The sequence below is a fragment of the Lipophrys pholis genome (genome assembly GCF_963383615.2).
Source record: "Lipophrys pholis genome assembly, chromosome: 6".
NCBI lineage: Eukaryota > Metazoa > Chordata > Actinopteri > Blenniiformes > Blenniidae > Lipophrys > Lipophrys pholis.
Window position 1 is genome coordinate 18,209,759 of NC_137629.1, and position 20,730 is coordinate 18,230,488.

The 20,730-nt window shown below is 42.9% G+C and overlaps 1 protein-coding gene across 1 annotated transcript in view; it reads right to left on the minus strand.

Annotated features, from left to right (window-relative positions):
- The window catches only part of gpc3 (glypican 3), a gene marked incomplete at its 5' end in the record, with an annotated part of 66,947 nt that overhangs the window by 37,206 nt on the left and 9,011 nt on the right, over positions 1-20,730 (minus strand). The window contains 2 exons of the mRNA XM_080466165.1: positions 4,972-5,097; positions 6,125-6,258. Coding sequence (XP_080322291.1) covers positions 4,972-5,097; positions 6,125-6,258 — 260 coding nt within the window. The remainder of the gene's footprint in view (positions 1-4,971; positions 5,098-6,124; positions 6,259-20,730) is intronic.

Sequence of the window (20,730 nt, forward strand, 5' to 3'; positions counted from 1 at the left end):
CGTTTCTACGTTATTATTCGCTGCCTTGCGGAGCTGATCGGACGAGTTAACTCTGGTGATAACTCGATGTAATCTAACGTCAATTATCACGCGATTAGGTCCAGCCTGAATGAGACTGCTGTTTTCTCACATCACAGTAAATACCGGGAGAGGGAGAGAGGAGGAGACGGAGCCCAGGTGGTGCAGTCGGGAGTGTTTTCACACCATGTGAAGGATCACACCTCTGGTCCCACGCAGCCGGTCAGAGGTCAGAGCCAGTGCTGTCTTAAGACTCTCAACACATGAATGTCAACTTGAGCAAGGAAGAACTCTAATTCAGATGTGATAATTCAAAAAAAAAAAAAAAAAAAAAAAAAAGCCTGTTTGATCTGTATAATGGCAGGTTTTATTGTTTGCATGTTCTCCTTGTGATTGCTGGTCTCCAGTTTCCTCCCACAGCCCAAACACATGAATCTAAACTCTCCACTGACCACAAGTGTGAATGAGAATGTGTTTGTCCTCCAATGGACTGACAGCCTGTCCAGCGAGTAACCTGTCCTCCTTCGGTCGGATGGAAATGGTTCCAGTAAGATGTGTCTCCCTCTGCTTCACTAACAATGACTTTGAGCTTCCCGAAAATCCCTGGTTTTAATGTCAAATGTATGGACGCTTGTATTTTAACTTTGTCTTTCATGGCTCTCTTTAAAATGAGATTCTGTCCTCAATGAGTTCTTTTAGGATACATTTTTAAAAAATGACCATGGTCTTTTCAAGTCATGCTTTGACCTCGGTGTTCCATGTTTGTTTCATGCAGTTCTGGTTTCAGTTTGTAGTTAGAGATCATGTCTGGTTTCATGCTCCCTGCCTGTCTTCAGTTCAGTTCTCATCGCTTCACCCTGGTGTCACATCTTGTACCCTGATACCCTCAATGTAGTCAGCTGTGCCTGGTTGTCTGCCGACTCCTGCTGTGTATTGACATGCCATCTCCGGACTGCTAATGTTTCCCTATTGCTCCTGTTCCACATTAATTTCTAGCTTTCCATATTATTTTGTGGTTTTGTTTCTTTTTTTTTTTATTACTTCTGGTTTTCCACTCTCTCTGCATATTGGTTCTTTTATCCACGTCTTAACATTTCATTACTTTATAGCAGTTGCAGCTGGTGTGGATGTCTGTCCAGATCATAAATACATAGATCCAGAAATGTTTGTTAAACGTACCCTTTCCTGAGGCAATGAAATGACTGAAAACACCTGACTGGCTCATTAAGGAGTCTACATCAGGAGCAAAGATATTTCCTACAGACTTTCTTTAATCATCACTTTCTCAAAAGTGGAGTAAACAAGGTCACAGAACTTAATCAGCCCGCCGCTGATCACGAACGTGCCAGAAGATATTACATTAATGAGAAGGAGATGGATGAATGGACAATACGACGCCTCCCGTTGCCTCCATGGTACCAAGCAGAAGCATTAACCCTTTAGAAAGCAAGGGACAACTTTCTCAAGGTTTCTTTTGAACTTAGAATGACATAATGCCACATTAATACATTAATAAACACCTTCTTTTGCCCCGAATCCTTTTCTTCTAGTCAGTTCATCTTCGAGAAGCATTTAAATTGAAAATATAAATAAACTATAGTATGTAAAACTGCAGGAGGAAAGCAATTGACACATAAGATTAGTGCTTTTGTGTAAATGATAGAAAAACACAGGAGGTTTCCTTCTGATCTTTGACATGGATCCAAAGAGAAATTGATCCAATTTAGAGATTTTTTTTTTGTATTCTTTTTATATAGAGTTTTAGTTCTACCTGAAAGATCTTTGATCATTAAGGAAGTTGGAGAGGGGGCATGCTGGGCAGGTTGAATATACTAGAGGAGTTTGCTGCTGATGTACAACAATTTAGATTCACCGATTTAATTAACCTGCATCTTTTGAATTGTGAGAGGAATCTGTAGAAAATGCAACCAGTTCACAGAGAGAACGTGCAAAACTCCAACACACACGCTGAGTAAGAAAACAAAGATCTTAGCGTTGCGACGCAGCGCTTCGCAACCAGCCCTGAAATACAATTAATAACCATTTTACATATAAAGCCACAGTAACGTGTTTCTTATGATAGCAAACAAATCTAAAATCTAAGAAAGAAAATATGATTGAACATTTTATTGTCATTAAATACAAACTAAAAACTTTTATTATGTATTTTTTAAAATTGTGATAATTACAGCCGTCACTTAAAGTATAAGAAAATTAAATAGCTTGAGATTCTGTATTGGTTCCGTGACTTTCATTGCAAATGAAACAAAAAAAAAGGGCTTTCTACGTGATATTAAACAAACATATAACTAAACATAACTGTTTGGACCAAAGTATGGAGAAAATAAACTTTTCCACTTTTGAGTTGCACCTGAACAGACGGAGTTTTCACCATCAGTAACAGTCACACTTCAGTGGATCTGCTGAGAAAGACGCTCGCTCTCCTTCAGAAGCACGTCGGGCTTCAACGTCTTTCCCAAGGACACTTTGGCACCTGAACAAGAAGGTTGTGGGGATCAAACCGCCGATCCCAGAGCTCCATCTGAGCCACTGCTGCTGTGTACTTCAGTGCTTTCAGGTTGTGCAGCCTCCCATTGTGTGACGTGAATGTTAACGAAATACCACACTTATCACCACATGCTCAAAACACTTTCCGTAATCTTTAAGTTTTTAATGGAAATATGATGGCATATTTTTTTATAAACTACATTTATTGTATTTTGCTTGAGGTGATTTTTGATGGTCGTGCATGGAATCCGAGGCCGAGGCAGTCCTGAGTACTTTTATACTGTTCAAATTGTTGTCAATTACAAATATACAGACTTTTAAATGTTTAATTAAATTAAATTAAATGTAAAGCATAAAGAAAGGAAAACCTGATTGGGTGTAAACATGTACATTTAAATGTTGACATATGAATTCAGACGGTGGACATTCTTAGTATTGACTAGTTATCTTTCATTCTTGTATATATTAAGTATCAAACTAGATTGGAGAGTGTTAATTCAAAAAGCATTTCATTATTATAATGTTGTTTTTTTCAAATTTCTTACTTAATTGAACAACTGAACAGAATGTTTGAGTTTTTTGGGGGTTAAATGACTAAAGATGATGCAGTTTGCACTTTATACTGATCTTGACAAAAAGTAGAACATCTTTGCAGGATTATCCATCATTCGTCCATCTTCTAATCAGCTCCATGTAACACAGACTCACATTCAGAGACCATTCGGAGTCACTGACAACCCTTCAACACATGGTCGGAGAGACAACACGCCGCTACAAGATCAGGTTTAAGTAACTGGAAGAGAAAAACTCAGATTTTCCCTTCTGAATCATGCCTGTCAGGACTCTGTGTACTGCAGACGTCATGTAAACTGTCACCTTAAATATTTGCTTAAAAAGTAACTATGTCTTAACGTGAACGTGTGTGAAATCTGTAGAAACCCCCCCGAGGGCTCTCCGGAGAAATCTCGTTAACGAGAACGAGAGAAATAAACCCAGAACATAATGCGTCCTGCCACGGCTGTCACCAGCGCCGAGGCTTGATCATAGTACTCCCTCTAATTTCTGACCTCCTCTTGATTTCCAGAGCTCTTAAATGAAACGTTCCGAGCCGACAGGGGATCTTAACTATCATCGTTCAACAAGCGGCATGAGTTTACACTGTCATTAGATCCAAAAAAAGAGGAGGAATGAAATGTTCGGAGCTGATGCGCCGTCTTTATCTCGGTTATCGGTGTGACGCTCTTTGATGTGGTGGAAAGTGTTGCTCCTCTGATCTCCGTTCCAGGTGGGATTGTAAACACGGCTGATAAAAAGAGCGCCTCATTTAGCATCTGAAAGATCACTCCTCAACTCTCTGAGACGCTCGGTGCCCGACCCCTCCAGTGCTTATCCTCCCACGCCCACCTGATCCAAAATAACCTGCGTGAGACAATGCTCTGAATGGATGCCACGCCGGGCCGTGGAAGAAGCTCCTATCTGGTGAGATAATGGAAGACGATCCAGAACAAATCGGGTGAGAACGTACTGGGAGTGTATTTGCAGGTGTATGCACTCGTGGATGACACCGAGAATTGCCTGCTGCAAGACGTTGTAATCTCTCCATCGTTTTGTCGTCCTGCCCGGCTCTCCGCGCCCTCCTATCTCCGTGCTCGGTCCAGCTTGTAATCACCGCCTCGGGACACCACTGCCCTCGTGCCAACCTGATGTCTGCTCCTCAGATTGAAGCCCCCCTCCTATTTCCATTTTGTGTGACAACCCTTTTTTTTTTTTTTCCTCTTCCCCCTGCACAGTTTGAGAGACGCATTCATTCTCCATCCTCCTTGGGAAGGAGAGGTAAAACATTAACCTGCAGCACTCCTCGTCTGGACTGTCTACTCCTGCACTGATTTCATTCCAGACATAATTTAAAAGACAAAAGAAATAAGTTGAGATCTGTGTCTATATGGAAGCCAAATTGAAACCGCAGCCCGGCTGACAGCGCGGGCCTGGAAGAGAGAGAGAAGTTATGACGTGCGAAGCCAAAGGACAGGGGGTGAAGTGAAATATGGGGAAAACAGAACGTGGTTCGGTGGGGTGCGCAGGAGACGCTGGGAAAAAAGGAGGCGAGAACGATCGAAGCGGCAATTAACTAAGCGAGAAGAGGTGACAGCACGCCTGACATTAATAACATCCCATAGAGCCAAAGTCAAGATTTACACTCGCACTCAGTGGGGAGAGGAGGCCCTCGTGTGAAGCTCATCAGCTCTGGACAAACTTGCCCTTCAAATCACCTCCACTTCTGGATGTGAGGCTGCGAGACTTTTACAAACCACAACTGTAGGCGAACCTTGAAAAACTCGATAAAGGCCGAGCAGCACCGCGGGCTCTGGACCCGTCTCCGGGTGAACATACGGGTCGCAGTGGGTTTCGCAGCTGTAAATCCAAACATGTGAGTCACTGCTGTACCTGTCTGTCATCTCCTGCCCGTTCCAGCAGAGGGAGTCGTTTGCAGGCGCGGGCTCACGGCTGCACAACGCCTCCCCGAGGCCACTGTAGAAGGAGCTGAAGCCTCTCAGGCTGGCAATGAACTCCCTGAAGCAGGCGAAAGAAGAGTACGACTTCAGTTCATTTGAAAGAAAGAAAGACAGAAAGAAGGAAGGCAGAGAGGGAAACTTTTGATTGAGATTTTTTATGTCTTTAGGTGTTTCTTAATATCTGGATCACCGTCATCTGTGTGTTTATCAATCAAGAAGAAAACTGCTTGGTGAAAGAATCGACCTTCAAGGAAGCAATAATTCAGGGGATGTTTGCGAAGTCCCTCTGGTTTATAGATGACTGGACGAAGAGGAAAAGCTGATATTGATTGGAAAAACAGACTATTATTATTTTCCCAGCATGCCTTCTTCCACTCTGAAAGGAAATTCTGGTAAATAAAATGTAATTGCACAGTAGAGTCAATATTTATTATTAATATAAGACACAATACATGCAAGAAGGACCATTTAAAAGCTGTAAAATAAGCTACATTGTAAAACCATGAGTGTGACAGGAATGAAAGTGGTAGAAATTCTGCATATATTAAGTCATCAGCCGCCTTGCCTCTGGATCCCTAACGCAGGAAGGTCTGCGTCGAGCAATAGAAAACACACAAGTTTAAAATCAAAAGCACGAGTCTCGCTCACTGTGTGAGAGGAAGCAGCAGAGATGCTACGATAGAGGGAATTCAGCTTGATAACAGTGAGAGTAAGTCGATTAGATCCCCCCCCGGAGAAAGAGTGTGTAAAAGAGGCTAGAATAAGCAGTGTCTCTCTTCCTAATTGACATTAATCTGGCCATTGTGCTGCTGAGGCCAGCAGCCCCACTGGGCATTATCACACAGCTCATTTAAGCCAGTTACTGCATGAGAGGTGTGAGAAACTCTGGAGTGAAGAGAGACCGAGTGTCACGGAGAAACAGGAGGGAACCTGTCCACGGCGTCAGGGGCAATATTTGTCTGTCAGACATGAATCGCTCCTGCAGAGAGAGGGAGAGAGAGAGAGCGAGAGAGAGAGAGAGAGAGAGAGAGAGAGAGAGAGAGTACACCTCCATCACCCAAGCTGGCACTTCTGGACTTTCTCACCTGCGGAGGCCTGCCAGAGTCTCATCAGAGTCCGCAGATGAAGGCTGGGCGCCGCGGGCCGCCGGGGCCCGTGGAGGAGGGGATCCCACGGAGCGGGAGGCCCGCTGAGGAGCGTGTCCACACGTCCCGCTCACCTGCACCGGGGACAGAAGGGAACAAAGGAGGCATGTGAGCGAGTGAATTCACCTCTTAACCCCACTCGTGTTTCATGGCACCATAAGCCTGTTTATTCCAACTCTTCATGGCACCGCAGGCACTAAGAACCTGTCAACTGGCAAACTGCAGGCCTTACTCAGCTGAGCCCCTCTGCAAATTGTCATCTGTTTTGGGTTTGTTTATTTTTGGGAGGGATGAAAGCGGGAGGGATTTGCATAACAAACAAGTCATTGTATCCTCTGCCAGCCTTGTTCGAATTTGTAATCATAACACTCAAAAAAAAAAAAAAAAAAAAACGGGAGTGTGAAAATAAGGCCTCTCGTTTGCTTCTTTCTCCATATAAATGCCATTGTGTTTCCACACGGGACGACATAACAATAATAAATAAGGAGTCCCTCTCTGTCTCCTGGAGATAATGGACCTGGCACATTCTTTTCAGGTGCAATAAAAATGCAAATGGCTGTTAATGTTTAGCTTGTGGTTTAATGATTTGCCGGTGGTTTAATTTCCCAGGGGGCCACTGGCTGAGGTTGAATTCTGCCATGTAATGTTAACAGCTAATTGTGGCCGGCTTCTCTATAAGTGAATAGGCTGGAAGCAACGGCAACCGAATACTGATGGGAACTGATGGAGCGGCACCGGACGTCTTCATCTGGCGCTGACCTGGACCACACACACACACACACACACACACACACACACACACACACACACACACACACACACACACACACACACACACACACACACACACACACACACACACACACACACACACACACACACACACACACACACACACACAAATCCATGTGGGGGCAAACCAATTGGAGGAATTTCAATAATATGAATGAGAGACCATAATCACAATGCATCATAACATGTAACAATTAAGTCGCCATTTCTGTCTTTGTCACTGGAATTCACAAATGTCCCTCCTCCATCTATCCATCTCTGATACACCCAGAGAACATCCAAGCTTTGGAAGAACTTCACCACTACTCCAGCACACATTCTGACAAAATCCAACTCAGCCAAGGTCAAACTTGGAGAATACGTTGACTGTATGATGAACCAGCTGGACTCCATCTGACCACCAGGAGCACAACTAAATACAAACACACGCTAAAATCTGAATCGCTATCTTCACGGGGTTATTCATTAATGCCATCAGGCCTTTTGAAGGACTAAAGCACTGTGCTCAACATGAACCCCGAACCTGATGTATTTTTAACGGAACATGACAAAATAAGCTTGATGTATCATCTAATTGGTCTTCCATGGTCTGAGTAAAGATAGCTTCACAAGTACACACACTCAGATGAAGGAATGCAAATAATGTACACACACACACACACACACACACACACACACACACACACACACACACACACACACACACACACACACACACACACACACACACACACACACACACACACACACACACACACACACACACACACACACACAGACTAACTCACAGAGATGTTCCATGATAAAGAAAAATAAATAATATCGTGTAATTATTCATTTGAGCATAATGCACGTCAGGCCATTAACATGATAAACACATGCTTCAAGACAACACACACACACACACACACACACACACACACACACACACAGACGCGTGCGAGTGTCAAACAAATACTGATTCTAAGAAATGCTGATCAGCTGTAACACAGAATCATCACAGTTAATCAATACAGACTTGTCATCTAAGCATAGAGCCAGTTTAGATGAGAGCACACACACACACACACACACACACACACACACACACACACACACACACACACACGCACACTCTCTGATAGTCACAGATGGTTGAGTTCTCCTGCGCTCTACATTTAGCCGCACCCCCAACTAGCCATTTGCACTAATTCACCCCTGTCGTGTACTTGGAAGAAAACACACACACACACACACACACACACACACACACACACACACACACACACACACACACACACACACACACACACACAATGGCACCCCATCCTCCTCCTCCTCCTCCTCCTCCTCCTCCTCCTCCTCCTCCGGTGTGATCCTTGCAGCCCCGTGTGCCTGCAGCGGGTGCCGCTGCTCCCACAGGCCATGATTAATGTGATCGGAGCCACTTTCCCTCTTTTTTTTTTTGTTTGTGCGTTCCCGGGAAGCCGTAGGGGAGTTGTGGCACAAGGGAGCGACTTGATTCAGCACACGTGTACCCCCAGCCCAACCCCACCCCTTCAATTGTTTCCGGATTTCTTCAAGGAAGCGGCTCATTAGCGGGGTATTAATATCACCCAGGGCTGGACTAACACAACCAACAGGAGAGAGTGCAGATAAAGCCCGTCTCAGCGTGAGAGCACAGAGAAATATCTGTACACTTTTATCTGCACTGAGCAGCCTGCATCGCTGAGGGAGAGAGGTGCTGACAGCCAGTAATACAACACACACACACACACACACACACACACACACACACACACACACACACACACACACACACACACACACACACACACACACACACACACACACACACACACACACCTGCATCTCAGGTTCTGTGTGGGACTTTGCTTGTGCAAACAGGCTGCAAAGATAAACTCAAACCATTCAATAGAAATGCACATTTGTCTGATCGGACTTTTGCTTTCATCTCGATCACAAAGAGTTTCCTAATAAGCCGGAGACTTGATACTATCAGCGCTGTGTGGTGGCAAGGTGCCATACACAGCAGCAGCAACATGCCGGAGAATATTTGGTGAGTAATCTCTGTGTTTCACGAGAGTCAAGGCTCAGGGGGAAAGACTGAGTCAGCATTCAGCTCCCCTCCTTCCCTTCCTCCTCCTGCTCCTCCTCCTCCTCCTCCTCCTCCTCCTCCTCATCTTCCCTCTCGCTGGATTGTTGTCACCACCATATGAACTGACTTCTGGTGAGATGCGCACATTGCAGACAGCCTATTTCAGCTGCAGCACTTTCACATTCAGCCAGTGAAATGGGAGGGAGGGAAAAGTCTCAGTGAATGTCAAAGGTAAAGTAATATCAGACCATCGTGGCGATATCTCCATGAGATTGTACTCTCTGGGTTTGAAATGAGTCTTTTGGGCTGAAATGTAATGTGGCACTTTCAGATTTGAATAGTATTACAGTGCTTACAGTGGAAAACCAACTTTTGTTTCTGGAAAGTTGGCCTTGAAGGACCCGTCAGCCCATCACAGTGAGTGATGTCTAGAGGGCTGAGACTTTTACACTGAAAACCCTTCATTTCAAATAAAAAGCCTTTCTTTTCAGACACTTGCATGCACTAGCGTTTTCAATTATCTTTTCTCTTGAACCGCCACTGAATTAATTCTCGTTTTAAAGTATATTTGTATTCCTATGAAGATTGTGGGGTTTCGTCTATTCATTATTGTGTTAATTATTTTATTATTTCAACTTTATTAGATAGATCTTAATACCAGATTTAAAGATAGTGTCCTCAAGTCTGAATCGAGCCTATTCACTTGAACGTCAAAGGATTTAATGTTGTATTGAGCAGGGAGGTGAAATCAGGTTACACACGCCATCATGGAAGACTAAATGCGTTATTGTATTTTCTGCTAAGATAGTAAAGAAAGAGGTGAGGCAGCTCCAAGCTGTGCCTCGCCTCAAAATGCTAAATGGAAGTCAGGTTACACATAAGCTTGGTGTGTGTCTGGTGCTTTTTCAATATTGTCAGTGTACTCAACTTGTTTCCTGTGTGTCAGGGAGAGATTTAGTTTTGGTAATTTCACAAAAAAAGGAGTAATGAAGGAGCAGAAGGAGCAGAAGGTGAGGCAATCAGTACCTTTGCATCCCTATAGAGGGCAGTGCTGAGCACACAGCAGTAAAACCAGCATCCGTTGTAATTTATTTCATCAGAAAAAACAAGAAAAAACAGTGCGTGAACTGAGCACAACATTTAAATCATTTCAATTGAAAAGTTTTGAAATAAAAAAAAAATAATGATTTTGAAATGAACCATTTGACTGAAAAGAAATTGGTTAAAAATGAAAAATAATTTTCAGTTGAAGTTCTTTTATCAAACGTTTTTTTTTTTTAAAAAAAGCCTTTTTACTGGAAGGGTAAGAAAACGCTTTCTGGATTCTGGGATTTCATTTTGGTTGCAGTAATAATGGAGATAATGGTGAGGGGGGGGGCACTGACAAAATAATCTGTTGATTTCACAGCTAGTTCTGTGAAAATAGAATTTAAATCTATGGTTTGGTCATTTAAGCCATATTACAAACAGCTAATATATTTACCAAGGAAGACTTGGTATGTGTAGTTTTCTTGGTTATGCTGCTATAGGTTAAAACAACCTGTTTCTACTTTTTTCATCGTTTTTTTTATTTATTTATTTTTTAATCATGCCAGGGTGTAGTCATGTGCTATATTTTCTGATTACTTTGGTGAAACAATAAAACGGATGGCCATTCATTAGACTGACTTGTGTGTTTGGACCTTGACACCTGCTGATCACCACTGAGTTTCAGGATTAGACCACCAGGTCCAGACCACAGCACATCGGGGACATTTCCTGAAAGCTTCATTCAACCTCGGTGCAGCCGGAGAAAGGAGGAAAAGAAACACCGCAGAATGACTAGAAATTGAACTTATTGCTGCTCTGGGTGCAGAACCGGCTGTGAGCTGCAGCTTTACAGTCGGGAGCTGGATGCTTTTGAAACTACAGGCATAAACAGTCACACTGTAACTCTACTGTTAATAAGGGGCTTGACACGCTTTCAAAGTTTTAGTTTTGGGAACCTGATAGAAGCAAGCTTCTGGCCTCGGGGTGTTGTTTCGCTTTGAATTAAACTGGGTGTTTTGGAGTAGGAATCTACTGCAGGTAAGTCTGCTGTTCTGATCACATTTGTCAGGATGGTTCAGAGTGAAGCTCTGCCTCGTTACTGCTGCAATAATGGAGCACAGTCGGTGTTGTCATCATCCTCAATGCTAATGTTACTGATATAATAACCTGACACTCTTAACTGGTACCACGCCACGCCAGCATGAAGGGTTTTTTTTTTCTAACACCAATCAAGTGAGAGGGCATCTTTTAACCTTTCCTGTCGGATGGTGTTGAAGTCATTTCCAGGCTTACTGCTGAGCTGACTATGTGGTCTGACTTGGCACTATCACCTGCCCCTACCTGCATCTTCTCACACTAATACGTGTCACATTAGCCGGCCGGCGCTGACAGACGTCTGTCAAAGGCAAGCTGCTTCAGAGGTGAAAATGTCCTCGTGCGTTGTACTTTTTCCTCGCACACTTTTGAAATATCTTTTCAAATTAGCTGAGCTCTCCCGTAATCGCAGCCTCTGGCAGCTCCAGAAGTAGCCCCCCGGGGTAGGCGCGGCGCCTGGGTAGGAGTTGCTGAGCTCGGGGTAAAGCGTGAGTCAAACCCTGATGTGAGGACATGAGCAGCTGTACTGTGCGTTAGTGCGTCTTTTCTGCACTCGTGCACAGTCACAGGTAGATTAAGTCAATATAAGATGGATTGAATATGTCATATGGCCCCGTTATGGTGAAGCTGTAAGCCTAAAAAACACGACTTCCTTCGAACTGCACTGAGGAAGATCATTTCCTAAAAATAGATTCCACTGAAGTGTAATTTAGAGGGATGCAGTCATTGTACGTGCATGGATGTAAAGGAAAGTGTAAAACAGGTCCGAGGATGGTGATAGATGCCCCGAGAAGGTGCAGCTACCAGCTAATTGCCTGCAGTGGGAGACCAGCAACCCTGTGATAAATGGCCTTTTAGTGACAAAGGAAATATGGGACCTAATGAAGAATTATTACGCTACATGGGATAACGCCAGATGAACAGTAAGTAAATCAAGAGCTGAGTCCTTCATTAAACATTTGTTTTAATAAATCTTTTTTTTTTTAAATACGTGACAGCAATTTCTTTTTTTTACAGGATATAAAGCCACTAAAATATATCATCATCCAAACAAATGAGATTACTTTTCATCATTACCATCATCCCAACAAACACACGAGCCTTTGAAAATGCTCCATAATTGAAGTTAGACACAGCTTGAATGATCCTGCACTATTTATAAATGTATTTCTTTTTTTTTTTTGCATGTTTGACAGCTGAAGAGGTTTTTATTTTTTTGCCGTCTCAGGGCTGGGTCAGTTTCCGGTGTCTGCGTCTGCCGACGTCTCGGAGAGGATTAATAAGTCATAAAAATGCAACAGAGATTTAATTAGGGCTCGTTTCTGTCGGGTGAAGCAACAGTTTGAGCTGGGATGTTTCCGTGTGGGAGACCGTGAGAAGCGAAGAGTCGTGACGTGTCGCTGAGGAAATGTGTCGGAGGCACACAGAGGAGGTTTTTGATCCGTTCATTCATTTCCCAGAGCGCTTCATCCGAGCCGGCGTCACCTGTGCAGGACAGTGTACGTCAGGTCGCCTCAAATGCGTATTTGTTTTGGAACTGCGGGAGGAAAGTATGCTCAGAAAGAACATCAGGCAGATGTGCACCCAACAACCAGGAATCTTGTAACCATGACACCTCCTTGCAGCCCCCCCCCCCCCCCCCCCCCCCCCCCCCCAATACTCGATGAGAGAGTTAAGACTGAGTGCCCGGCTGTGTAAAAACACACACATGCGTCGTGTCCTCTGCAGCAGGTCTCCTCTAATCCTGCTCAGATCCATCATATTTCTGTCTCAACCTACTTCCTGTCTTTGTTTTCGGCCGAGGGGTCGCAGGGTGATGGATGTCTCCTTCACACTCTCTGTCCTCCTTCCCCTCGGGCTCCTTCTTCACTCGCGCACACACACACACACACACACACACACACACACACACACACACACACACACACACACACACACACACACACACACACACACACACACACACACACACACACACACACACACACACACACACACCTCCCCCATCTCTTCTTCACTCTCTCACTTTCTATCCCTCTCGTTTGTCCCTCTTCCTCTCCTCAGTAACCGGTAAAAATAGAGCTTCATAAATCATGCATCTTCTCTCACTGCAGCGCGCAAGAAGGAGAGGAAAGAGAAATAAATGGAGGGGGATGAAAGAGAGAGAGAGAGAGAGAGAGAGGGATGTGGAGGAGATGTGGAGACGGAGGAGGATGACATCAAACTCCAGGAAAAGGGTGGGAAGTTGACAGGGGAATAGATTGGAGCTGCAGGGCTCTTGGCTGCCCTCGCCGTCTCTCTCTGATTCACGCCGGAGTTTGCACCGGATGGAGGAAATGAATGTTAACATGCCAGGGGAGCGGGCCGGCAGGACGGTGAGTGGTCATCTCGCCAGCAGAGCTACATGTTTCAGGACGGCGGAGGAAGAGGAGCGATGTCTCCCTCGCGCCGCCGTCTGTCGCCCTCAGTAACAGGGGTCTGCACTTTAATTTTGGCGGGGAGCTGGAGTGAGAGACGACCGGCCACAACCGCGCCGCCAATCCCGACCACAGGAAACCACAGAACAAGACACGGAACACTGCGGGTCCATTGTGCTGCAAAACACTGAAGTGTCACTAAATGATTACTTAAGGTTTCCTCTCAGTGGTGCACAAGCACACAGCTGAAGGCGGAGGGAAGATTTGCACCGCCGCAGTGCTGATTTACACATCGCGACCTGGCAAACTGAATGTGTGGTGCTTTTTCTCTTCACCCTTTAACTCAACACATGGCTGGAAAAATAAATAAATAAAATAAAATAAAGTTCTGCGGCCAGTTTATACTCTGCGCCTGATCAGAATTGAAAGTGGGGAGTAAAAGGGAATATTTCAAGAGTGACTTCTGAAGAGAGCACCAAAGCACAGAATCTAGCTGTATTAAATGTGCAACTCCACTTCATCTCCGCATCACATAGAAGACTTAACACACGAGATGCAGCCATCATTCTGGACAGCTTTTCTACTGTGGCAGAAGTGAACCTGGAGCTCAAATGATGTTTCTCTCGCTTTCTGCAATTCAAACGGTGTAAATGTCCCCACCCTTACACCACCACGTGTCCAGTGCATTGGGAGGAGATTTTAGCATTCGGTCCTTCAGAGGGTACTGCTCCAAATCAACGTGTCGGACAAATACCAAGAAGACTTATGGACAAAAGACCTTGCTGCATATCTGTATTTGTATCTCACCTGTCCTGTAGCATTAATCTGTCCTAAATATACCAAAGGTGTGATTGTGTGTCTCTGTTTTTGTTCTGAGACAGGCTAATGACTTCTTCGATAAACTTGTTGGTTTTCCTAAGAAAGGAGTGGTTTACCGTGGTCCACCCTGTGATTTCCAACTATGATAAAGAGCGATCTCATCCATCAAATTCTCTATATTAAAGAAAAACATCATCATATTTATGAAAGCCACAGAGCACTGATCGGAGCTTAAACCACAGTAAACAAAACAGCATCACATTTCACTTTTTAAATTACAGTCTGACTACAAAAGGTTTGACATGATGGCCACAATGGAGTTGGAAAAAAAACTCTGAACTGATTTAGTTCTGGCTTGAATAAGCACTATTTGAAACACTGCAGTACTGTGGGGGTATAATTATTGGCCCTGGTACAAAAGAATAGTCAGGTGGAGACGTGAAAATGAACCGTGGTCTCTGGTATTCAGTCCAACATTTTTCAAAGCCACCCAAAGAAGATGGATGGGCATAAAAACACTATCTGACTTCTTCCTTTGACCTTTAATTATTACTGAATAATAGCAGATGGCTGGTCATGTCACTTTAAACCAAATATAGAGCACATGGGAGAAAATGACTGATGGTGCATCTTGGGAGGTCAGTTTTCATTCTGTCTGATGTACAACATCTTACTTATCTCATGGCTAAAACAAGCTTTATAGCAGCCATATGCAGGGTTTGCTGGCGGAGCTGTCGGCTGGGACTGTTGGTTTTGCTTTTAGACAGGAAACATCCTGTTATTTTTGACACACTGAACTAAACAAATTGTGAATTTATACAATGATGGATTTGTGTAAAATAAGACATTTATAATGTATTATATTGAAGGATGGTAGGGAATCTGTTACTGGAATCCAGGCACACAACTATCTCATTTAGAGATTTGTTTCTAAGGAAATAGTGAAATATGTGTAAAACATTAATCTAGAAAGGAGATGTAAAGGATGCTGATTTATGTGTCATAAATCCTCTAGTATACTTGAAAGAAGCATTAGGGTGGATTATTTAATTTAAAGGTACAAAGTGTTTCGATGAGTCCCCCACAAGGCTTAAAGGGTAATTAGCAGGTGGGATCATATAATAAAGAAAACATTTATATATTTTCTGACCGCTGAAGCAGGTTACACATTTGTAATTAATAGTTTAGTGGAAAGTGGCACGTTTAGATGGAAATGAATGGACAAAGTGTCTGTCAGAGGCATAAAAACATGGATACAAGCAGCCATAACATTAAGACCACCAGTAGGTAAAACATTTCCTTATAAGAACACCTGCGATGCAGTCGTTCCCAAACTGAAGTGCGTGGAGGAAACTTAACAGAAACTAATATCGTAGTAAGGAGGTGTGGCCGACCCCGTTACTACGTGTGATTCCCGTCTGCTGAAAAGCTGTGATTGGTTGTTTCGTGCTCCCAGTGATGAATTGAGAGTCAAATTAACCCATCAAATGTTAAAAATGTGTAATCATGAAAATGATTTTATGTCATGATGATGAGACTCAAAACAATGGATTTAGTTTGCGACGTAACGCAATGTTGTGATCGCCTTCATCTCCGGCGTCGCTTCACTGTGGGAGAAATAAGCTTTTCCCCGATGAGGTCGACGATAAACATTATTCCTGCAGGATGGAGCCGGGAGCGCGTCATTAAATCGTTGTCGTTAACCAAACGGAGAACATCTTCCCTTTCTCTTTGTCTTTCTGTCATCTTGTCTGTTTAAGAAACTTTTAGGCTTCGTAAAAGTCCTCCTCACTCCTTTTAGTGGTTTTTCACCTTAAGAGCTCTCTTAGGGCTTAAGATGCTTTGTGAATTACTTTTATCTTAGTGAGGGAAAACTCTAAGAGAAATCTTAGAGAAGTCTAAGATTTTTTTTAAAGTGACGTCAACACAAGAGGTACTTTTAGCCTCAGGATGCTTCGTGAATACGGCCACTGATCTGCTTTTGTGACTGCGTGAGGAGATTGTAGCTTTTGTTTCACAGACTTTTGTTTTTCTCCTTCTGAGTGATGCCTGTTTTTAAAAGACATTTTTTTCAGTGTTTTCTTTTAATGGTATTTGATCATTTTAATATTACATTTGCAGTTTGTATCAAATATTTGGCCAAAAAAAAAAACAAGACAAAAGAAAAATCTAAGATGTTCCGTAGAGTTTGAATGTAAAAACGAGTGCATGTGTGTTCGCATGTTGGCGTTTCTAAAAAGGGGGGGCGGGTAGAAAAAGTCTTTTGTCCTGCAACGTAACATTTTGTCCTCAGAGTTGATGTGCTGCGAGCAGAGAAACAGGCGAAGGTGAGGATTTGCGGGAGTGCCGATCGGATGCTCGGTAATACATGTGAGGCAGATTTTCATTTCGCTGACATGAGAGCTGTGAAGGGGAAACGTGTTAATGAGACGGCACAACTTTTTACTGCTACTGTCTCATTTGGTGTTGGCTGTTAATTCCATCAAAATTAAAAAGATTCAAACCTGCAACGACACTTCAATTAATTCTGGAAGATTCTGGCACAAACAAGAAAGGTGTGATTCATAAAGGGGCGGTCTACCCCTCCTTGTGCATCGGTTCCTCAACTGAAACTCTTCCGATCAAGCGGGGGTGGGGGGAGTGGTTTGGTCGGTGGATAAAATCTGTCTCCCACTTGCTGTGATCAAAGCTACGTCATCAGCAGCCTGGATGAAACGATTGTGTGAACAGCTGTTGGGATCCATAAGCAAGAAAAAAGACGATCAAACTCAATTTATTTGTGAAATGAAAGTCAAGTTGGTTGATCTATTACACCTGTGGCTGTTCACTTTATCCTTTTGAACGACTATTCAAGCTAAATATCAAATGTTTTAATAAAAGCAATATGAATTTTAAACACTGTAATTATGATTTTTTAATATAAATTACACGCTCCGCACGCTGCATGAAAGTCTTTCCAAGATTAGGGTCAATCCTAACCCGAACAGCAAATATCATCAAAAGACTTTAACATTGAAACAAAAAGAAAACTGTAGAGATGTTACACTATTTTTATAATTTTCCTGAGTAACGACATATATTGGCAGGAAGCCCCGCCCCTTTTTAGGCAAAACCGATGGTCATTTGTATGTTGGGACGGTGGGGGGTGTTGCTGGCAACTTCTGAAAGTAACTTAAAAAAGTAACTTGTAATCTAACAACGTTACTTTTAAAAGCAAGTAATCAGTAAAGTAACTAGTAATCACTAATCAGATTACTTTTTCAAGGTAACTACGGCAACAATGGAAGCGATGTAGATGGAGGGTTTAGTTTGCCGCCGATCTTCATTATGTCACCATAAACAAATCCCACTTTGTTGTATCTCCAATCTCAAAATGTAATCATTTTTCTACGACATTATCAGATGGAGCTTTTAATCGATTGGTAAAACTGTAAATATCTGTACTTCTGAAAGGCTCTTCCTCTCTAAAAGTTACTTACCTGGAAATTTCTCCTCCGGCTGTTTTTATTTGTATCACTAATCTCACTCACTTCCAGCCATTTGTTTTCGTCGTCCCAATGTTGGGGAAAAATTCAATATGAGCCAATAATTGAAGAGGGAAAATGTCCTACTTTCAACATGTGATGTGTTGTCTTTGTTCTCTTGTGAATAAAACATATGAGAAATGTAAATCATTGCCACCGATTTTATTTTGCACTTCACACATGTTCCCAAAGTTTTTTGTAATTGGGTTTGTGGAAAAGTTTTTTTTTTTGTTTCTTTTCCAAGTTGGCAAAGAGAAAGCTTTAACGTGCGCTTCCAGTCCGACTCAATGAGGTCGTTTAGAGCTGATAAGCCTCGGAGTTCTTCCAGAAGAAGCAGAGCTGCTGGTTTGAGGTGAAGTAATCAGGTGTCGTCTAATTTTGGTCGACTCCTCTGTGAGACAAAATTAGCCTTTAGGGAAACGAGGCCTCTGTCCCTTCAATGATGACGCACACACACACACACACACACACACACACACACACACACACACACACACACACACACACACACACACACACACACACACACACACACACACACACACACACACTGAGCTAAACAGCGTGATGGCAGATTGGCGTTAATCCCCCGGATTGGAACGAGCCATGAACACAATGTAAAAGTCATCACTGCAGACTTAAATAAAGCCTCACAGGAACTTATTTAATTTTGGATAAGGATCCGAAACACATCGAAAGACACCCATTCCCTCCAAGTCAGCGATTCATGCGTGGAGCCACGTCTACATGCTGCAGAGTAAGTGAGGTCAACCTGTGTGTTAATAAATGATGGCTTCTGAGTGGAAACCCGCCCACCGCAGGGATTCGGGGTGTGAGAGTGAAAAGTTCAGCAGAGCCACAGTGGCAGAAGCTCATCCGGCTCTGTAACTCGGGCAGAAGGAGGCCTTCATATTTCATGAGCACTTCCCTCTGACTTCACATGTGGGCTGCGAGCAAACCCGACGGTTTTATCGCAGGTGAAAACCACACATGACGGGTCACCGCTGGCAGGGCTGCAGAGGTGCTGGGAGCATCTGTCAGACCCCTACGGAGAAATCCATGCTGGTTCTTTGAGCTGCTTCACCCCGTTAATGCAATCACGATATGGGCGAAGGGACATAACAGACACAAAATGACACAATAATTGGTGTGATCTAACAACTCTTAAAGGCGTTTTGCTATTAGAAAATGACTTTACATTTTTAAGGTGGACCTGACTGTTGGTTTACTGCAGTTCAGCAGTTCTCAATGCGTGGGGGTCTTTAAGCTTTATGGGGCAGAACATAAATAGAAAGCCTGGGGTTCTATGAGATGCCTTTTCCTCGCAGGATTATACCTTTTCAATAAAAGTAATGGAGGAGGACACACATTTTCATCACTTAATTTGTTGAAGTATAATGGAGACACATTTGAATGATAAAATTTGCTTTATTGTAAAACAGAACATATTGAATATTTTATAACGAAACTGTGTAAATATCATAATGTAAAGTGATAGGTTGAACTTGACTTTTGCATTTTGGCAGATTTAATAATAGCAGGAGTTATATCATGTGCAAACAAAAGTATTGAAATGAAAGTTTTACTGTTTTAGATCCTGTTTACAACAATCGTCATGGGGGGGGGGGGGGGGGGGGGGGGTGCACCACAACTACCAATCAAATGAAATCATACTCGATCAGTAAGTTATTCATTCATAGAGTGTAATTTTCTGTGTGTGGATCCGTCGCTCCTTTGATATACACGTCGCTCCTTATGAAGAAATTATATTCATGGCAGGGGGTGGAGTGAAATCATCCACACCCCCGCCTTAAGTGATTAAAGCTCCTTCACCAACACACAAAACAAATCAAATACAAGTAAAACTGTTGGAGAGTCGAAGTGAAGCGAAGCTGTTACATCTGCCAGAGTTGTTATATTAAAGGAAACACAGTGATTCATGGGTTCTAATAAGTACTTGTTGATGGCTGCTAATTAGAGGCTTTGAAAGTCATAATTAAGTAATCATCTAAACCCCAAGACAGTCTCAACTGTGATAAGGGAGAGCCAAATCCTCGTGTTTTCATGACGTAAACATCTTTATATTTATTTCTAAAGGACATATTTTTCCACAAATTCAATATTATGATGATTTCATACACAGACATACATAGATTAGTTGCCATTGTCCAGCCTCACAGATTGTATCTTATGTTGTTGAGAACATCTAATTCTTTTGAAAAATTTAGACTATAGACTTAAGAGTTAGTGTATTGTGCACTACAGCTGTTTTTTTTCCCCTCCAGATATGTGCTGGCGAGGCATTGCAAAGTGCTCCAGTGTTCCGACAACCACTCCTATTAATGGGTTCCTACGTTGGCAGAAGGTTGACCGCACGGCTAACAACAGCCTTTGTATCCTCGGTGGATACAAGCGAAGCCGCATCATACAGTGTCGAGCCAACCAACCCAGACTTGTTGTTTCTTCTGTGGTTATTTCTGTCACACACAGTTTGTTAAAAAAAGACACGGTGGGAACTTTCTTGTTGTCCATTGATCTGGTTAGCAATGAGATCGGTCCTTTGTCATAGAATATAATTGATTACTGAACAATTTGTTGTCAATAAGGTGCTATGTGATGCAAGTTATTATCAAGAATAAGGATGTAGAAATGTAGATACATAGAAAAATGTATAGAATTTTAGGTGAGAGTGGCTTTGAACTTTGGCCTTTGAGATATGCTCCATTTTTTTTTATACATATGGTACAAAATTGAAAGGATTTCCTTTAAGGC